A 21,232-nucleotide genomic window follows, 5' to 3' on the forward strand; every position below is an offset into this window, starting at 1 on the left:
CATCCCACTCCTGACACCATTTGTTGTAAGCCGGGGTAATGATGACGCTGACAGTCTCCAGTTGACGTTGCATAGATTTTATTGAACAAATCAAACAGTCTCAGTCTGCTGATACATGTATAAACTCCGTATCATCCGCATTATCCTCAGCTACATGTCGAATACAGAGTGAATAACAGATACAGGCCTATTAACTATTCAACATAGCAGAGCTCGTAGAGAATACATTTGTATGTCCATTCTCTCTCAAGTGAAAGTGAAGAATCAAGAATCAATCAAATCTGCGTCATTATATTCACATGAAAAATAAAAGTTGCGTTGTGCCCATGCCAACCACACGCACACTGCGCCATTGGCATGGACACAACGCGCCTCAATGCATTGACGCAACAATAACATACCGCATATTTCCATTTACCACATTTGCTTGCACCCGATTGTGAAGACTCAAAAGCTCGCTACACTAGGCCAGTCATCTAAACTATCTATTCATGTAGACCTACCGGAGTATAGATGTGCTGGATATCTGTTTATCAAAGTATCACATTCTTGCTGTTCTGGAAAAAAAAAAAAATCACTGAAAACTTGGATTCTGAAAGGGAAAAGAAAAAGAGTGGGGGGGGGGAGGATCACATCATTCACACTGCAAGCCTCTTGAAATGACTTTCATAATTTCAATAAAACATTGTTCTCCACAGGAATTTTCACCAGTTGCCATTGCAACTACCAACAACTACTACAGTGGTAGAATACAAGACTCTCAAAGTAGGTCTACCCCTCAACCCCTCAAAGAGTGCCCATCATCTCTTCTACGCATAGTTCGTCAGCCATTGGCATCTTGGTGGAGACACTACTGTGCTCGTGGAGACACACCCACATCTGGGCATCAACCGTACCTTCTCACCCTCTGACCCTACTCCAACTATGACGTCAAGAGGTAGATAAACTCTGTATGCCCTTGCTGGTGCAGGGGCTCACCGTTGCGGATTGACACCAAATACAGTAAGTGCCTTCTGGAAGTGTTTCTGTCTTCCACGCATGCTCTATGGAGTGGAAGTTTACCATCTGAGCAAACGAATGCTTGCTGACCTCGACAGAATGCAGTGCAGCCTGTTCAAAGTTATCCTCGGCCTCCCCCGCAGAACAGGAAATGAGGCAGTCTCCATACTTGCCAAGCTCCCCCAGTCAGTGATGAAGCTGACAAACAGTTTCTCAGACTCCTCGGAAAAGTCCTCCTGCATCCTCATGACAGAATCGAAAGGAGATTGCTTATGAATGCCATCTGCCAGGTACCTACTAGTCGCACTGTGAAAAACCTCAAAACCAAGCTTACTTTGTATGAACTCCCTTCCATCGATGAACTTGTCACTTCACCACCCGCTCCACACACCTGGAAATCGATGGTGAGAAGTGCCGTAGAAGAGCATCGCACAGACATCACCAGGAAGGCAGTCAGCACAAAGCCATCACAGCACTTACTCTCCACCGTCCTATGTCAAGAACACAAACTTCTGCCCTCCATCATTCCCTCACAACATCTCCGACCAGCAATACCCATCAAAGCCCAACTGCTCAGCAGGGTATACCCAACCAACTCTCGCCTTCACACCATAAGAGGCAAAACAAGCCCAGGATGCCTTTGTGGCTGCACTGATGAAACAGTGACCCACCTGGTGGGTGAATGCTCACTGTACAAAACACTCAGAGACAGCTTCCTCACCAAGTGGCCAAAGTGATGGAAAACACACCTCACCAAAACTGCAACACCACCTGAATGCTTCACCAGACTCACTCTTCTTGGATCTTGCTGCAACTCCACTATCTCCCTCTTTGACTGGAAAAACCTCCCTCTGTTTCACCTATCTCTGCGCTTTCTTTTCGACATACATGCCAAACGTATAGCCATGTTGTAGTAGACATTCCTCTCCCACCAACCATTACCCCAGCCTTATTCATTGGTAGACAAGACCACTCCCTAAAACTCACCATTCTGGACGCAAATGTAGATGCCTTTAAGTATTCTTTTTATCCACGCACCATCAGAATCTGGAACAAACTATCTTACGTAGCTGTTACTACACCCTCCCCATATAATCTAGTAAATACAGCACCTCACTCGGGGTTATAATAATAAAATTAGCAACCACCAGCAAGGAAGCCCTACTATCAATAGCAGGGAGGTGGGAAGAAATAGAAACATAATAAGTTATAGAAGTCTTATTTAAGTTAAAGAATGATTGGGGAAAATGCCACAAAATAACATAACGCACGAATTTTTAACGTGTGGGACTACACATGTCTTCGTCTGCTCGCCGCAACATCATGACAATATTGACATTTGCGCACTTATGGCGTTTCGCGTTTTTCGTAATAGGTTCAAGTACCACGCATTCACTTACCAAATGCGATTGAGAGACATTGTGGAAGTGCCTGTGAGTAGAATAACTTCAAAAAGCGTCTACAACATGTGACATTTTCTTTCAGAATATTGCTAAGTATCCCTATCAGATCGCACAGGCCATGCCACAGCACAGTAACAAAAATCACAGATAGCTAACCGCACGCACATAAATGCGCGCAGCTACTGGCTGCAGGCTAGGACGATAGCGATCGGTCGGAAACACTCGCGGATCGAACGTTGAACGAAAAGGGAGCAAGATCAAGAGCGCCGCTTACATTAACAAGTGACGCGAAATGTTAGCAGCCGACGACACCGATTCTGTCGAGTTCAGTGGTGGCAGCCGATCACTGCGGTCAGTGCAGCTTTGTTGGTTTTTTTAGGTGATGCGAGTATCCTCTCGGATCACCTTCTGTATCTGTACGGATTCTTTGTTCTTCTTCTTATAAGCTCTACAGAACAACACGAGCACCTTCACAAAACGATGGTGTCACAACAACTCACTCTTCACGATGCATGGGGAAAACATCACGTGGTTGATATGATAATTGATATTATTGTCAATATTATGACCTCCACTTGCTTTTGTGTCACTCTTAGCTCAATACACCTTAAGCGAAAGTATGAGATTTCTTCATGCTGACTGTAAGCACAGTCATATTGTTCGCCTTGTATGTACGCATCATAACATGTGCCAATGTGAATAGTATGCAAGTGTGATGTAAACAAAGTGTCTTTTTCAAAAGCCACAAAGTTTTTCCTTCTTCGGTGTAGAGCTCACTGCCTCCCCATAACGCGGCACAATGTTTTGCTATGCTTATACATTATCCGCTGCTACCACAGCATCTATACGCCCTAACCTGGCAAAACAAGCATATCTGAGTTATTCATGTACACCCGCTGAAAACAGCTAACTAGTTTTAATATTGTCAAGAGCATTCTGCTAACAAGCTGACTGCAGCACTTTGTAAAAACCTCTTTTAGTTGTTATAATAATGCAATCATGCCGACTGCAAACGCAGTCCTCGATTAGTGTTAGACCTGACAGTTACACAGAGTCTGTTCATTTCCATTTACCATCGACTGAATCCCCTGATTTGCATTTAACACCTCGATTCTACCGCATGGAAATTGTAACATCACCCGTGATGTATTAAATGCCCCCCCCCCCCTCCAAAAAAAAAAGACAAAGGAAAATGTCGAGGGCGAATATGTTTTCCCCTTTTTTAAATATTTTGTATGTCTACACCGCATTCACCATGTGAAAAGTGTGCAAGAGTGATGTAAATAAAGTACCATTTTGAAAAGTCACAAAAGTCTTCTTCTTCTTCTTCTTCTTCTTGCCTTCTTCTTCTTCTTCTTCTTTATTTCTCCTCAAAAGTTGTGTAGAGGTTAGCTCAGAAAGTCCTCTGCCTATCAATTTCAAAATTATACCATTAATATATGTAATAGTATCGTGTCCCAAAGACGACAGATCTAGTTGTTTTTATTTTTGTTTTTGCTTTTTGCTTTTTTTTAACAGGACATGGGGGGGGGGGGATGGTACGTGTTTCATCAATTTAGTCATCAGCGCTGACAACTTTCATGAAACGGTACCCTGATCACACAATCATATGCCTTGCGAAAATATCGCTGGCGCGCGGGAATCAATGTGATGTTGTATATGGCTGCAATTTTTTTATTTCATTGGTGTTTGGTTTTTTTAAGCAGTTTTTTGAATAAACGACGAAATGCTTTTTGAGTGGCGTGGGTATGGAAGACTTCGGGCGCCGCCACTCAGTTGGGACAGCAACGGCGATGTGCAATCTTGGCATGAATGAAGCCGCTAAACCTAATTATATAAAAACAGAATTTGATTATTGTATTCCACTTGATGACTTGTTTTTGCAGATGGTTTATAGATTAAAAGGAACGACAATCTTGTTTCACATTTGGATATAACGAATAAGCATAATAAAGGCCCTAGGCTTGCTCGGGCTGAACAGAAAGAAGTTTACAGAAAAATAAATGAATCATTCTGTAGTGACTTGAAAATACGTAGCCAGATGGTTATAATAATTTATAAGTTGTAGTTTCCTTCTCTCGACAGGTACATCACAAAGGACCACGTGGACAGTCCCAAGTTTCATAAATGCGCCGACCCCATATCAGGAGCTATTCCAAAGCTTCTTAACCGAAACAAGTTATTTCAAAACAAAGATACAAATTATGCAATCTTTTTCCATTTTTAGTCCCTACAGCGTGTATAGATTGCAGAATTAGAAAAGAATATGAATAAATGAATAGGCATAGGACAAAATAGGAAAAATAGGAAAGAATGTATAGACTGTTGAGAAAGTTCTTCTTTCTTCACAACCATTAACATATATGCTCTCCAAAACTATATAGCGAACAAGCATGAAATGGTACTGGTATCCCTCCAAAGTTGGATTACCCTTTTTTATACCCATTATATATATATATATATATATATATATATATATATATATATATATATTTATATATATATATATATGAAGTTTGTTCGCAAAAACCGATAAGTCCATATTTGCCAAATGGAGATATCAGCGATTAAAGGTCAAGAAAAATAAAGAGAATAATAAGAAAATTTTTGCTTCTTTTGACCATAACTTCAAAAATGTACCTTTATATGTAGTGACCAATATATCATTTAAAAGGTATTATTTTGTACTTTATGACAGAGACCGTACTTCAAAATCTTCAAAAATGGACTTGTCGGTTTTTGCGAACAAACTCTTCATATATATATATATATATATATATATATGAAGAGTTTGTTCGCAAAAACCGACAAATATATATATATATATATATATATGAAGAGTTTGTTCGCAAAAACCGACAAGTCCATTTCTGAAGATTTAATTTTTTTTGATATATATATATATATATATATATATAATATACATATACAGTGGCGGATCCAGAGGGGGGCGCGGCGCACGCCCCCTTTAATCTTCGTAAAAAACAAAAGAAATAAAAAGAAAAACAATGAAATGAAACCCGGAAGTGGCACTAGAAATATTAGTCACGCCCCCCCCCCTTTACAGAATTCCTGGATCCGCCCCTGTATATATATATATATATATATATATGTACATATACAGGGGCGGATCCAGGAATTCGCCCCTGTATATATACATATATGTATACAGGGGCGGATCCAGGAATCAGGAATTCCTGGATCCGCCCCTGTATATATATATATATATATATATATATATGTGTGTGTGTGTGTGTGTGTGTGTGTGTGTGTGTGGTGTCTGTGTTTGTTGATTTTTCTTTTAACATAAATCACAGCCATGCCGCTATACTCAGATAATTTATTGGCATGTATTGAAAAGATATGTAGGTCTTCCCTATTCCGGCGGCCACGAGTCATCTCAACCTTCCCTATATTTCTTCCATCATGGTGTTATCCCGATGTTATCAAGACTTAGTATTATTTCATAATCATAAGTGTGTTATGTTAGAAAATCGTGTGATGAATCCTCCATATATTGTGCTGAAAATGGTATCACAAGGCTGAGTGCATGGTGATTCTTTATAGGCTAGCGGCATCCTGGATTGCACCCTTAAGGTATATGGACCGAAACTTCTTGAGCAGGACTCGATGAAGATTCATTGGGCCTTCTGTTAAATTTTTCTGTGACACTGACTTCAGACAGTGTATTGTATACGGGTGCACGTCACGTCACGAATTCGACATTCACGAGTCATACAGCCTACGAACTATGGTAGGCCTATACACTATAGTGAACAAGGCTTCTTGACTTTTTTTTAAGTCTCTCATAACTTCTGAGACTAATTGCAACGTCCACGATTACCATAACGAAGCCACGCCCATTTTTGAACCGCAGAGGTACAGCTGTATTACCAAAAACGCGCACAATATTGTGTGATTTGGGGTAAATTTCCTATGAAAACCAAGACTCTGTCATGGAACTCTATAGAATTCAGACTATTTTTTTTTTCACTATTAATCACCTTGCTTGATTAATTTCATGTTGGTTTTATGGTAGAAAAGTCGTAAGTGACAATTTCCGTTGAAAATCGTCGAAAAACAAAGTAATGAATAAGAAATTCCGAAAACAATAAATTAGAATTGAAATGACGTTGAGAAGTTATTATGATGTACAATTGTTGAATATGTTGCAAAAGATATATAAACCCGAAAAATACACTCTATAGAATAAGAACTTCGATTGATAATCTATTTCAAGACAGGGCATTACGAAATGGGTGTTGCGCCTGATTGTGTTGCTGATGGCGAAGATCTTGGGGGGGGGGGGGGCAAAATAAGCCTCCCCCAGATATAGCAAAGACTAAAAAGCCCAACCTGATTAGGGTTAAATTAAAATACCATTCCACATTTTTGATATGTTTCATTAGGTCAGCTCTATAATGTAGCAGAATCACACGCAAACAATGGTCATAGTCCCACTGAAAGCCGACAATAAATGAGAAAGTTTTGAATGTTAAAGGTCAACATACAACTTTAGTATAATAGTCATACTTCTTCTTCTTCTTCTTCTTCTTCTTCTTCTTCTTCTTCTTCTTCTTCTTCTTCTTCAGGGACACTGTCCAATATTAATATGCAGAGGCCAGCCCATACAGGGGGTGTGCCGAAGTTGATGGCGCAGAGAGAGAGAGAGAAGTTAAAGAGTGGTATCGATTGCCTAGAAATCTGAAAGAAATGTCCTTTACTAGATTTAAATTGAATATATAGTTGTTTGTTTTATTAACGAGACATCAGCGATGGAGTCATGTGTTTTGTGTATATTTGCTTGTGTATTATCACGTAAAAGTTTAAACATGTACATAGATTTTGTGTAGTGTCTGTAGGGGGGGGGGTAGAGAATGTGATATGTAGCCTGTAAGCTCAAGGGTTTTTTTCCTTCTTCTTCTTCTTCTTCTTCTTCCTCTTCTTCTTCCTCTTCCTCTCCTTCCTTTTCTTCAGTATGATTTTGTGTATTATGATGTTTTTGTATTACGTGATGTAACTATTGTTTTTTTTATCAACATGTACGGACTTGTTGAAAAACAGCCTGTGGCTGAAATGAGTGGCCGTATGGAAATAAAATAAATGAATGAATGAATGAAAGTTAAAAGTTCATTGCTTATAGTTGCTGAATGCTGTGGAGAACTGCGTCCTTGAATATTTCTATAACAGATATATTATGGCGCTATACAAATGCTGTGGATCATCATCGAGCTGTTTTGAAAGTATGGATCTTTGTATTTAATATCTGTGACTGCCGATAACAATGCGTTCCACTCTGAGACGGTCAAAGCCGTGAAATAGAATTGTACCTAACGGTATATTTCTGTTGAATAGTCTACAGCAAATAAACAACACAACCATAAACCATGCAGATGTTTTCTCATTTTTTTTCTTTTTTATTGATGCTGTAACACTTTCAGATTTTTTTTTGTACATTGATGCAAAAGTATTGTAATATATTTCGTATACACTGTCTCAATAATGCGTTTATCTATATACAGTGCTATTTACAGAATATCTACAATGGTTGTCTAAGCTGCAATGAAAATAATTGTCTATTAGAAGGTGGTATTGGCGCATATTTGGGAAAGCACACTTGGCATATGATGAGAAGTCACATGGTAATTCATTTGTTGATCCCTATACGTATAACTGTCCTCCCAAAAAAAAAAAAAAACATTTTGCTCTGAGAATTGTATGCGTTTTATTCTTGTTATACATAAATCTTATCAAAATCACATATTTTGTTACCACAAGAAAGTACAGAACTTATACAATCTCGATAACAATGAAGTTTTGAGAGCAGAGAGAAGTACACTTTTACTTTCTCACTCATTCAGACAAGTTTAAGTTTGATTGTGTTTGTCGCGTTTTTGTCCCCTGCCTGAGTGCCGCTCCCCAAACTGTCTATGCACTGTATACATCATCACAAGCCTTTATCAGGGCCGACACCATACATAGGAATACATAGGGTGCCACCATTTTGCCCCCCCCCCCCATCCTTTCCGGAAGTGGCAAGAGAAAAAAAAAATTCAATCTTAAAGATTATGAGCGCTAAACCCGGAAGTGCAATGGCACCAGAAGTTGCGCTGAAGGCCCTTTTTTCTTTCTTTCTTTCTGTCTTTTTTTTTTTTTTTTTTTTTGCTTTTTTGCTTGTTAGCTGATGAAACCCGTAAGTGGTGTCAAAAGTATAAAGTGCCCCCTAACCCAACCCCCACTTTTGAAAATGTGGCGCCGGCCATGTTTACAGACACTTTACCTCGCGAAATGTAGGCCTACATACAATTTTTTATTAAAAGGATTAATATATTAGATGCATATAACAAATATACATGTATTCAGGTTCTAATGAACATCCATAAAATTGCTGAGAGATGTATGTTTCACGGACAGTCGCTGCTGGATAAACAAGTCCGAAGTTCAGGCGGTTTTGACCGGCCCCGTTGACAGCGTGTAAACTTCCCTCACTGCGACCGCGTTGCGTTTTCTGCGTCTGCCTTCCCCGCAAGCCTGGGCGCAGTCGGCTGCCGAGTCGGGACCTCTGCAGACTTGTACGCGACAATGCATGAATACCTACAAAGAAATGAAAAACGTGTCATTTGGCTCGGTAAGGCTTGGACTCCGAAGCATCACCGATTGTAATAGTTATGATACGTTTAGAAGTCAATCATAACAAGACTTTACACAGGCAGGAACCGCGAGTATACAGGGTTTATGTGTACAATAAAACTAAGTATCTGAAGTTTGCGTCTGAAGTTTATTAGTCAAACATGTAGCATTACTGTGAAATGCGTTATAGGCGAATTGGACGATATCACTACAGGAATTTCCCATCTTACCATCATAGCGAAGGTACATACACAGGCATACTCTGTCATCAGTAAACGTAATGCATTATAAGATGTCATTGAAATAACGTGATGATTTACCTCGCTATATTCTGCAATGGGGCTGAAGGATTCAGCAGCTATAGGTCGGAATCTTGGATCATCCACAGAGGCGCCGATGCGAATTGTGTCATCAATACCACACCTGAAACAGATTAGCACATATTATTATAGCAAGTTTGCAGTATGGTATTTGGTATCATGTCTGGTATTAATGATGGTAATAGCAACGATAACAGTTATGATTTTGACAACAGAGACCCTAATATAGACCAACGCTTCTCAACCTCTCACCTTTTTTTTTCTTTTTCCTTTTTTTTTTGTTCTAAAAACAGAGGCGCACCTTGGCTCCTATAATTTTTTTTTCCGAGGCCCAGTTATATACAATACAAAATCAAAATATATTTAAATCTATTTTTATTTATTTATTTTCCTTTTTGCCGACATCGTGGCCCATTGGATGAGATGCAGGGTGATCTTAGAATATATTCAAATTTTTTGCATGCTCAGATCATAAAAGATACCCTTAACAACCAACAAAGCTTGCCGGAGGCTGGACCTTTCTAGCAACAACCAAGTGAATTCTTACGTTTTGTCCTTTCCAAGATTAAACACAGCACATAGATTGCTTTGTGCCAGATGTGAATTCTTTTTTCATGTTATACTTAAACATGGAAGTGTCTTTTTTTGTAATTTGATGTTAACGGGACTGTCATGAGTATTTATACTCTCTGACTATGAGGCTGTCTCTTACCCATCTTGGATAATACTTTTGCTGTGGGGATCCTCCGGATTTGGATTAGGAGTAGTCCAGCACGAATCCACGAACACCCCCGATTCCATCGTGGAAGTGACATTCACTGCGAAGAAATTCTGCCCCTGGGTTCCTTCCAGGATATCCGTCCATGCGTCGCCGGAAGAAAAGTTGCTTCGCGCGTCGTGGATGAAAGTGTCATCCATGTACTGCGTGAGACTGAGCGTCAAATTGCCCAACACGCTGTCGGACAGAACGAGGCGACTGGGGTCGAAGTTGTCGTCACTTAGAGATGACGCGCCGATGACGCCAACCTGCTGCTGGATGACGCACTTGAATGGAAGATCGCGCAAGGGGTGGACAGGTGTGACAACGTCCTCGGCAAACAGCAGCGAATTAGAGAACGTTACCGTGTTATCATCCTCCTTAAGATGGGCAAAGAGAGAAAGGAGGTGGACAGGTTCACTGTTAAAGGGGCTGTACAGTACTGGTTGAGGTGGGGATTCATGTTTTTAACATTCCTAAGTGAGATAATCAGAAACCTCTTATGAAATATGAAAGAGCATGTAATTTTAAGAAGGATTCAACGTTTATTTGATGAGAATTGGTTTCCAAATGGCTGATATATCCCCCAAAAAGTGATAATAATAAAGGCGACAGGCCACGCCTTTTATTAGGATCTCTTTGTTTTACCTTGTTTTTGGATATCTCATCAATTTCAAAACCGATATTCACCAAAATAAACTTTTGATACCCCTTAGAATTGCATGCTCTTTGATATCTTACAGAGTGGTTTCTGAATATCTCGCAAAACGTTAAAAGCTAAATCCTCACCTCAACCAGAACTGTACATACCCTGTAAACATGGACATCGCACATTAGAGTACACCATATTATCACACACACCCACATAATACATGATATTGATGTATAGAATGTATCAGGGCAATAACCCCCGAGGACAATTACCCCCCCCCCCCCCCCCCCCCCGCTAAATACTGGTTAGTGATAAGGTTAGAGTAAAGACTAGGGTTAGGATTAGGCTTACGATTAGAGTTTGGGTTAAGGTTAGGGTTAGATTCAGGATCCGGATTAGGGTTAATGTCAGGGGAAGGGTCTTGGGTAACAGAAATAGATATCATTTAATGTTCCCTCATTAATAAACAGGATCTGAATGGGGAATGAATGAAGAAATGTCCTCACCAGTACATTTGTACCACACGAATCAAATCCTGTCTGCAAGACAACCAATGCGCCATCACTTTCAACGTCCACGGTTCCTTTGCAAGTGACGTCATTAAGGGTGACGTCATTTGGCCGATAAACCAGGAAGACCGATGTATCCAAGGTAACGCTCATCGATGTGTTGTAGCACTGAACTGTATATCCTTCGACACGAAGAAAAATCATCAAAGATAATATTATAACGAGATGTAGATGTTAATTTGCTCGGCACCATCCCCAGCTAATCATTTCGTCAGAATAACATTTTTTTTTCTTCGGTTATTTGGCACTGAACCAAATGCGCAGTTGAATTATAATCTGTTAAAAAAAAATCAGGTAAAGGTTCTGACAGGACTGTGTGAAAAAAGAAAAAAAAAGTCTTGGAGCCTTTATAAGTCCTATGACTGTCAGAGGCAAAATGGGACGAATCTCAAGACGTTTATTTCTTGTAGACCTGTCAGCAAGTATTATGTGTAATAGAATCAATATAGCCTTTGTCACAAAATTATGTACACACTAGTAGTTATGTACATATGTATGATGTACTGTATGCATGGCTGTTTTAATGTGTATGTACACAGGTTGACCAGATTCATGGAGAACATTCTATATGGTATAGATATAGTACATACAGGCTGACCAGATCAGAGGAGAATTTTCTAGGTGGTATACAATGTAGCTATACAGTACATGCATGTAACAGGAAATACATTATAGCTCACTCAATCTAGAATGATTTCACCCATTCCAGAATGTTCTGGGAAGTGCTTACATGTTTGGCTGAGGGAGGCACTGTCCCTGTAGCCCAATGTGATTGGTAGTTAATTTTGACAATGATGTTATGCAGTGAGTCATCCAGGTTTCCTGGAACTAGGACTTGCCAGTATGTTCAGGTGTGTAGCCCAGGTTGGAGAGAGTTACAGAATGTGCTAGAAGGGGGTGAATGGATAGTATATAAGCCAGAGAAATTCTGCAGTAGGCAGAGTACCCAACACCTCTGCTCTGAGAGTTACGTCACTTCTGGCTCTGAAGCGACTTGTTATAGTCAGTCCTGTGTTACCTGCTGACCTGTTATGTTTGTGGAGATAAGGCCTGGGAGACATTTTGCCTGCAGATAATTAATTTGCCTACATTGGAGATAGACTCCATTTTAATGTCAGCGGACATTGTTACGGCGAAGCTGTGACGGGCTGGATTCCTAGCTGAACATTATTGAGCGAATCACCATTCAACGCATCGACTGGACGTGGTCGTCATTAACTTTGGATTCTGTACATTTCACTGTGAACATTACACCGTGGATCTATTGTGGATATATTTGTACCCTGGATTTATAACGCGGACTATTGTAACCTGTGCCTCTGGATTTACGTCGAAGGAATCATTCATCGGTGCATCGCGGATCATTCATTTGTGCATCAAGCATCGTATTTGGACACTACCAGGGAATTATATAGACCTCATGATTTAACAGTTAGCTGCAATACGTGTAAGTGATTCCACTACTGACTTTATATTTGTTTCTAATGATCATTATTGTACTGATGTGAAAACCGATTACGAGTCTGTACCCAAAATATCACCGTTGATAAACCGCCTGAACATTAGTTGATTGTTTCTTTTGTGCGATCATTCTCAGAGTGATTTTGGTCGTAACACCTTGCATTAGCAGACATCGGATTTCAGACAATGTACGAGTCCTGCTGCATTTTGCCTTTCTTATCTTCTTGGACAATGTTGGCTTACCTGCAGGGGGAAGGTGGAGCGGATTCTCTGCGGGAACGTAGACTCGCTTCAGGTTGTAAGCCACAGGGTAGGCGCGGCTGCTCAGGTAACCCGTGGCGTAACCAATCACCAGAAATTTGGCCTGAGGATCCATGTGGCTCATGACATGGCTGCCTGACGCCGTGAAACCATGAATGACAGCCGCGATGCCATCAGAAACCACTCTCCACGTCTTGGGAGAAAGATCCGCTCCGTCCAGGCGCAATCCCGACACCTGTGTGTCTGAATTAAGAACTATGACTGTTACGTGGTCCTCGAACATGGATGAGAACCTGACGGACCCTGACATGAACTGTTCAATGGGCGGAACGACAACCATAGATGGGTCGCCGATGAAATCCCCTCCCCAGAATCCTTTCATGAATTGGAGGACAAGGACGGGCTGCGTTGAGGTAAAGAAGAGCTCGTCTTCTCTCGTGAGTATTAGTTCGTGTTGCTGTCCGGCTTCGAGGTGAACCCTTCCCAGATCGGGCGCTGAAAACTCAATTCTCGTGTCGTTAAAGGCCGCTACGAACTTGAGAACGTAGCTGGATCTGCGTTGCATGAAAGGCGCCACAACGAAGTGCTTTCCCAGGGCGTGAACAGGTGGCAGCTGCTCGACCAAGTAGTCGCAGTACCTTATTCTTCGAGGTACACGAGAACACTCGCTTCCGCTGACGACTGCTACGGGCATATCGGACCTTATACGCGTCCCTGACAAATCCTCTTCACTCATCACCTGGAACGACTGGTAGGCTTGAAGTTGGAAAGTGAAGAGGCGGTCTGGTCCGTAAGACACGTAACCGTACTTGACTTTCTTGCTGAACGTAATCTGCAGAAAAGCTCCCTCTTCGGCCGCAGTGACCACAAAGCCTGAACGGTACCTTGGGAGATGAGGTTCGTAGGTGCCGATGACGTAATCCGTCCCGAGACTGCTAGTCGGGATGGGTGTGAACGCGCCAGAGTTCACACCTGCTTCCATTTGCACATGGACGCCGATGTCGCCATCGGCTTGAATGCCAATGGTGTTCTTCAGTCCAGTACCACGCGAAGTAACCGACCGCGGTAAGTCAACGCTAACCTCCCCATTTCCTGGGACGATGATCCGGCGACGGACCGTACCTTCGAGAGCCACAAGCTGTGCAGTGACCTGCTCACCCGTCTGTGATGACAAGTAGAGCCTCTTCGAAGGGCGGCGCGTGTACAAGAAATCGGACGGGATCGAGAAGACAAATGTCTTACCTATTGTGCTGGGGCGGTCGATCGCACCTTTGAAGAGAATATACAATAACGTCAAAGATACGTATTAATCTCTAATTGATTTTGTGTACAACTGTGGTCTTTGTAAAGGGGGAGGGGTGGTATTGCCGACTGATAGAGGATATAGGGAAACAAAAAAACTTCATTATATGCGCATCGGAAGTAGGTATATTGGAGGTCTTCTAGATTCGACGCATGACGTTCTGGGGACTCAAAACACGATGTACTTGTGAATTAAAGCCTTACACACATAAAACAATTATAGGATGAGTTTGAGCGTTCGTGTGCAGGCCATTGACGGCGTGTACGAAAACTGTTGTCTGTAGGGTAAAGTTTCAAAGGTAACTGTTGATCTGAATGTCTATACTCAAGTATAAATAGATATGATCTGCCCAGTTAATGTTCCCTTTACATTCAGTTTGATCCAAATCTATTCTATTTACACACGTCATCCATTACTTGCTCGTAAACCAGGGTTGCGGCGGCTTACATATCTGTGCTAATTTTATCAATTTCTTTCCTCTTGTATTTCTCGAAACTTTGCATCGTCATTCAGAATTTTCTTTCCGTAAAATGTAAGACATTAATAACAACATAGAAGCCGCAAATAGGCTTTGTTATACTTTCCTGACTTTGTTTGAATAGTGTACACGTTACTACATCACTGAAGGGAGTTTTCTTTCAAAACGCACATCATACTTTCAATTTATACACGGTTGATGTATAGACTATAGGATAGAGACCGGTGCGCGCTTAATCTTGACAGTACATATTGTATTCACTCTGTGCGCGTGCCTATTGTCATACGAAAGTGATGGGCAAAATACAGGTAAAGGTTATACTCACGGCTTGTTGAAACACACATCACAAGAAATCCCACTAACGTAAGTGCCCTCGCAGACGGCATGGTTGGTCGTCGAGAATGATGCAAGTACACTACAATCTCTGGATTCAAGGAGATCAACATCCACGATATCGCCCGTCGATTAAGAGGTCGAGATTTCTTCCCGCTCTTTTGGCTAGAGGGGAGAGCATACCCAGTCCTCAAGCAACGGTTCTGGTAATTGATCTGTTTGGGATGATCGAAACTGCACAGAGGAAACGGCTACCCCGGCAGACCGTATTGGCGCCAGTGGCGTACGCAGGTCCTTGCTTGGAATAGGGGAGGGGATTGACGCAGAGCGCTTTCATGCTTGTATTATGTGTATATAAATTCAATCACACACACACACACACACACACACACACACACATTATATATATGTATATATATATACATATAATTATATAGGCCTATACACAGACATTATACTCAATAGGGGGAGTTGATGACGAAAGCATTCTCATCAGCAAAAGACCCTATATCCCTTACTTTTAGGACATCTAAAAGCCTATATTGGTATTACAACGACAAACGGTGTTGATGAGATGCACAAGAATGAATGAGCAAAACTAAATGTATTTTCGCTCCACAAATAGATAGTAAAAAACGAAAGTTTTCATTCATTCGAGATTTTGTCGGGTGTTGCATGATTCTACCATATTGATTGACTTGTTATGTTTATAATGGTGTGTCACAGAAGTAATTCTGACATACTTTTATTGACCTTTGACATCTTTAAAATTACATAACTATATATTCTACATGAAAACTCCCCAAAATGGTAAAGCACAAAACCTTTTAAAAATGGATGAGCGGTATCGGGCATTTGGGAAGTAATAAGGCTGGCCTTTTCATCGACGTTTCATCAGTGACTAATGGGATATTCAAATAAAGCTATACTAAATATGGGGAAGGATTATGCTTTCTCACCTTTTCCCGAAAACTCGAAGAAATGCAACCCCTATCCTCCCTTTACCTACGCCCCTGTCTACCACCCCAGGTCCCGGCCGTGCGGATGGAGGGAGTAACAATGATTGTCTGCCAAATTCCGGCCTGCAGTCATAACATCGATTATTACAGGTATCGAACGACTCTAACCATGGCTAAACTGGATAATGCTTCCTTCCTTAACGGAAGGCCTTGTCTTGTTCATGAAAGGAAAAAATCCAAGGTGAGTTCTATGCACAGGAATTTTTCAGTCCGTATTATGATGTCAGTTGTTCTAACACATCCCCATGTTTAGAGCAGTTTATTCTGCTCTGTATACTCCGTTTGACAGATAACAAAGTATACCTGTACAGTCCTCTTGGCAGCACATTAAAGTCGCTATTGATACTGCATGAGGTATGGTAACACAAGTAACACGCATTTCAGTTCAGTCTGTGGTAACTTTCCACTTGTACAAATGAAAATGAAGGTAATGGATCAATGGCAACTAATTACATTGTGACAAAATCAGTGATAAATTACTAATGCAGAGATGTACAGGTGTATGAAAGAAATAACGAACTGTACCTGTAAAGTAGCCTACTTTGAAATTAACGTTTTTAATATAACAGATAACGCATTGTACGTCTAAAAAATTAAAGGTATACTCTTTACCATTGGGAGCTGTGATTTGATATATATATATATATATATATATATAATATAGCATATATATATAGCATATATATATATATATATATATATATGTTTGAGATGTCACATTCATTGTGTAGTTCCGCTTCGACGTCTCATCATGCTATCTCGACCGAAATCTTGCAGTCTGGACCCTCTTCCAACTTGGCTACTCAAAGAGTGCCTCGATGAGCTGCTTCGGGTTCTATGACAAAAATCATCAGCACATCTTTGTCATCATAGTTCCGATACCATTTAAGACACCTCTTGTTTCCCCTCTGTTGAAGAAACCGAACCAAGATCCCGATGTCCTGAGCAAAGACCGACCAATTATCAATCTGCCATTTGTGAGTAAGCTTCTTGAAAGGACTGTGCCTACACAGCTGATGTCTTATGTTGACAGTAATCATCTGCTTCCTGCAAACCAGTCAGCATACCGCAACTTCCACTCAAAAGAAACGGAATCGTTGAAAGTGCTCAACGATCTCCTCCTTGCTGTCGACAAGGGCAATGAGGCTACTTTTCTTCTTGACTGTTCAGCTGCGTTTGACACGCTCGACCACATGTTGCTACTTAACTACGACTTGTGAGTAGTGACTATTCCATCACAGACACTGCCATCCAATGGATGAAGTCATATCTTCAAGATCGCACACAGAGGGTGATAATCTATGGGACTTGATCACCTCCTAGTTCTATCAGCTGTGGAGTTCCGCAAGCAATTAAGGATCCGTTGCCGGTCTCCTTCTTTTTCTTCTCTATACAGGTCCTCTCGCAAGAATCATCAAAATAATGTCATCATGGAGTCAACTACGCTATGTACGCTGACGACATCTGGCGATAGGGTTGCTGCTATTAACTCACTGAGAAAATGTCTCATAGACATCAAAGCCTGGTCCACTGCTAACAGACTCTGCCTAAACGAAGACAAGTCTGAACTCATCCATTTCTCGTCACAGTTTAGGACAGATCCACTATTAGATTTAACTAGCAATGCAAAACTTATGAATGTTTAACGTTTTATGACATCATGCATGGACAATATAAAGAAAAAGTAAAGAAAATTCAACATACTTTCACTTTTCTCGCTTAATGAAAGAGCACTTGCCTAACCTCTTTCAGAAAGAAGGGGAATTGGTATTACCCTTGTGTAAGTGACAAGTTGAGGAAATGCATAATTTTCATGAAAAACTAAGTTTTGTAGAATTCGTCTTTTATTTTCTTTATATTGTTGTCCACACATGACATCATAAAGTCTAGTAGGCTCCTTATCCAGTCATTACAATACCAAAACTTTCAAAAATTCTTAGCGTTTGCATCGATTGTCCGATTTTCCTCAAACTTTCACTGATGTGTTCTAGTAATGTTGCTGCTTTCACTTAATCCACACTGCTCTTTGGGTTTTGGTCTCCTTTAAGGAAAACGCTGACAAGTCAAGGTCAGGAAGCATATCGATGAATTCATTGTTTTAATTCATATGTAATTGCATGTCACTTACCATCGATGGCTCGCTGGACCGCCAAGGCCTTGAGCCTCGGCAAACCTTATTAGTGGAGGGGAAAAAACGATTGTACAACAATGCGGTTTGCTGGCTTCCGATACAGAAAGTGTTTTTGTCCTGGGAAAACCGAGGGAAATCCGATACTTTCATAATACTCATGGTTGTCAAAGGTTGTTGAACTAGTTTTAACTCAGTAAGGGACCCACGCGAACACGATTGTTTAAAAAAAATGTGATGTGTCACATTAAACAGTTTTCTATATAAATGGAGATAGAACTTTAATCTATGCTGAAGAGATATAATCAGAGTGACGCTATGTTTTATTAGCCTCTTCATCAGTGATTTCTTTGTTTTATTTTCAGTATCATGCAGTACATAATTCAAGTTCAAGTTCTTAATTAATCATAAATAGTGGCTACTTGTATTGCACAGAGGTCCACCTTTCGGTGCTCATGGCGCTTCAAAAAATGTAAAGATTAATACTTATTCATTATTTGGTATTCTTAGTTACAATTAGGTCATTTATTCTCATGGCCACATGATTAGACGCACATCTATGCAGGATATGATATCATATTTTTTCACAGTTGGTAATACCCCTCTTTATATGCATTGGTAAGGCTGAAAGTGTGTAATAAAAATGATGCTATACCGGCACTCCCAAACGATGATATTGCAGAGGCTGCCCATATCTACAGAGAAGAGGGTCTTACAATAAGCACTTTATACTACAACATTGTTTTATTTATTGATATTGTAGAATAGGGTGAGACTATCATTGAATTTTTACTTGGACTCACATAGTGAGTGATGGAAAAAGGAACGAGTGTGTTTTTTCCAAGTCGCATGAAACTTGACCTGCATGTATACTTATAAGCTATGGTGAAGAAAGCTATTGCAGCAATGTGCGAACGTCAGGTCAGGAACATTTTTTTTTTTTTTTTTTTTTGGTGTGTGTGTGAATCGATTTGTTTATTGTCTCTCTTATGAAATAAAAAAAAAACCCAATTACAATAAAAACATATAACCGAAACAGCCACTTCAGTTTTCAGTATTCTTTCAGAGGAATATACCATTATACTGTTACTTCGACATTGCTAGGGACCCATATTGACCAGGTTGTTTAAAACTTTTACGTGTAAGGAAGAAGTAAAAATTAGCACTCTTCACCTAACCTTTGACCATTTTTTTTGTTTGTTAATCGATTGGTTTCTTGTTTCTCTTGTGTGTTTTTAAAAATATTTCATTCTCCATCAATGGGAAACACAATGTACAAAGAAATTTATACAAAACTCTTTACATTAATTTCATAATCATTTTCATCAATTTTTTGTTTTGTTTAAAAGAATATTTTATTCTTCATCAATGGGAAACACAATGTACAAAAATTATACAAATCTCTTTACATCAATTTCATAATCATTTTCATATTTTCTTTGTTTTGTTTAAAAGAATATTTTATTCTCCATCAATGGGAAACACAATGTACAAAGAAATTTATACAAAACTCTTTACATCAATTTCATAATCATTTTCATCAATTTTTTTTTGTTTAAAAGAATATTTTATTCTTCATCAATGGGAAACATAATGTTCAAAGAAATTTATACAAAACTGTTTACATCAATTTCAGAATCATTTTCGTCAGTTTGTTTTATTTTGTTTAAAAGAATATTTTATTCTTCATCAATGGGAAACACAATGTACAAAGAAATTTATACAAAACTCTTTACATCAATTTCATAATCATTTTCATCAATTCGTTGTGTTTTGTTTAAAAGAATATCTTATTCTCCATCAATGGGAAACATAATGTACAAAGAAATTTATACAAAACTCTTTACATCAATTTCATAATCATTTTCATCAATTTCTTGTTTTGTTCAAAAGAATATTTCATTCTTCATCAATGGAAAACAATGCAAAAAAAAATTATACAAAACTCTTTACATCAATTTCATAATCATTTTCATTGTTGTTGTTGTTGTTGTTCATTTTCCATCTGTGAAGATGGCTGGATAGCCCGTATTCAGCTACACTAAGCTGGTCTTCCATGGGGTCCAGTTGGATGTGGGGTGGGACCACTTCACCGGGTTAGACACCCTGCTCCTGCGATAAATGAATGAAGCGGGATCTTTTACGTGCATGAGCTGTGACTCTCTCATACACGGGACCTCCATTTTACGTCCTATCCGAGGGACAGAGTGTTTTGCCTCTTGCAAGAGGGGACGGTATGTTTAGACTTTACACACAACATTGCTCAGTCCAGACTCGGGTTCGAACCCGGGCCGCGTGATCGTGAGGCAGACGCGCTACCGACTGAACCAACTCACCAACTTTTTTTTTGTTTTGTTTAAAAGAATATTTTATTCTTCATCAATGGGAAACACAATGTACAAACAAATTTACCTTCCGAATTAAAAAAAAAACGATTACAACAAAAACATAGGGCCTATAACCGAAACAGCCACTTCAGTTTTCAGTGTTCTTTCAGAGGAATATAGGCCTACCATTATTGTTACTTCGATATCGCTAGGGACCCAAGACTGACCAGATGTGTTAACCGGGTGATTGTCGTTATTCCGACGGTTCGTTAATGAATTGAGGTTACTATTCCGAAAGTTCGTTATTCCGAAGTTTCGTCAACCCGAAGTGAAATACATATGCCCAAGGTTCTTCAATCCAAAATGAAAATAAAATGCGTACCAACAAACCTTGGGAATCGAAACCCTACACACATGTCTGTGTACATAGAGGGTATAATGATTAATAAAAAAACAAAATCTGCCATAGGGAACCAAAAAGTCTTTAATACATCACAAATTGTGTGTACCAGAATTTACCGTTTAAAATGCTAACGTGCCAAAAAAACAAAAACACATACACACACAAAAAAAAACTCACGCCTCGCTGCTC

General features: G+C 39.9%; 1 protein-coding gene across 1 annotated transcript; it reads right to left on the reverse strand.

The window, feature by feature from the left end:
* Positions 1 to 8,688: 8,688 nt before the first annotated feature.
* LOC139736446 (uncharacterized) lies at positions 8,689 to 15,367 on the reverse strand. Its single transcript, XM_071647195.1, has 6 exons — positions 15,159 to 15,367; positions 13,035 to 14,321; positions 11,268 to 11,452; positions 10,065 to 10,489; positions 9,353 to 9,455; positions 8,689 to 8,996 (listed from the first exon to the last, which is right to left on the reverse strand). Exons 1-6 carry the CDS (start codon positions 15,277 to 15,279, stop codon positions 8,844 to 8,846), a joined length of 2,274 nt encoding a protein of 757 aa, XP_071503296.1. The 5' UTR covers positions 15,280 to 15,367; the 3' UTR covers positions 8,689 to 8,843.
* Between the last annotated feature and the right edge of the window lie 5,865 nt (positions 15,368 to 21,232).

Source organism: Diadema antillarum, unplaced genomic scaffold (genome assembly GCF_040938485.1).
Source record: "Diadema antillarum isolate AM-2024a unplaced genomic scaffold, OU_Dant_1.0 seq00000648_RagTag, whole genome shotgun sequence".
NCBI classification, from domain to species: domain Eukaryota; kingdom Metazoa; phylum Echinodermata; class Echinoidea; order Diadematoida; family Diadematidae; genus Diadema; species Diadema antillarum.

What these genes read in the sequence shown, in the direction of transcription:
- LOC139736446 (XM_071647195.1), bottom strand. Translation starts at nt 15,279, where the DNA reads ATGTTGATCTCCTTGAATCCAGAGATTGTAGTGTACTTGCATCATTCT. An exon ending in CGTGTGGTACAAATGTACTG is followed by an intron (nt 10,490 to 11,267) that starts GTGAGGACATTT and finishes GCCCATCTTAAG; the next exon opens with GAGGATGATAACACGGTAAC. An exon ending in AAAAGTATTATCCAAGATGG is followed by an intron (nt 9,456 to 10,064) that starts GTAAGAGACAGC and finishes AATCTGTTTCAG; the next exon opens with GTGTGGTATTGATGACACAA.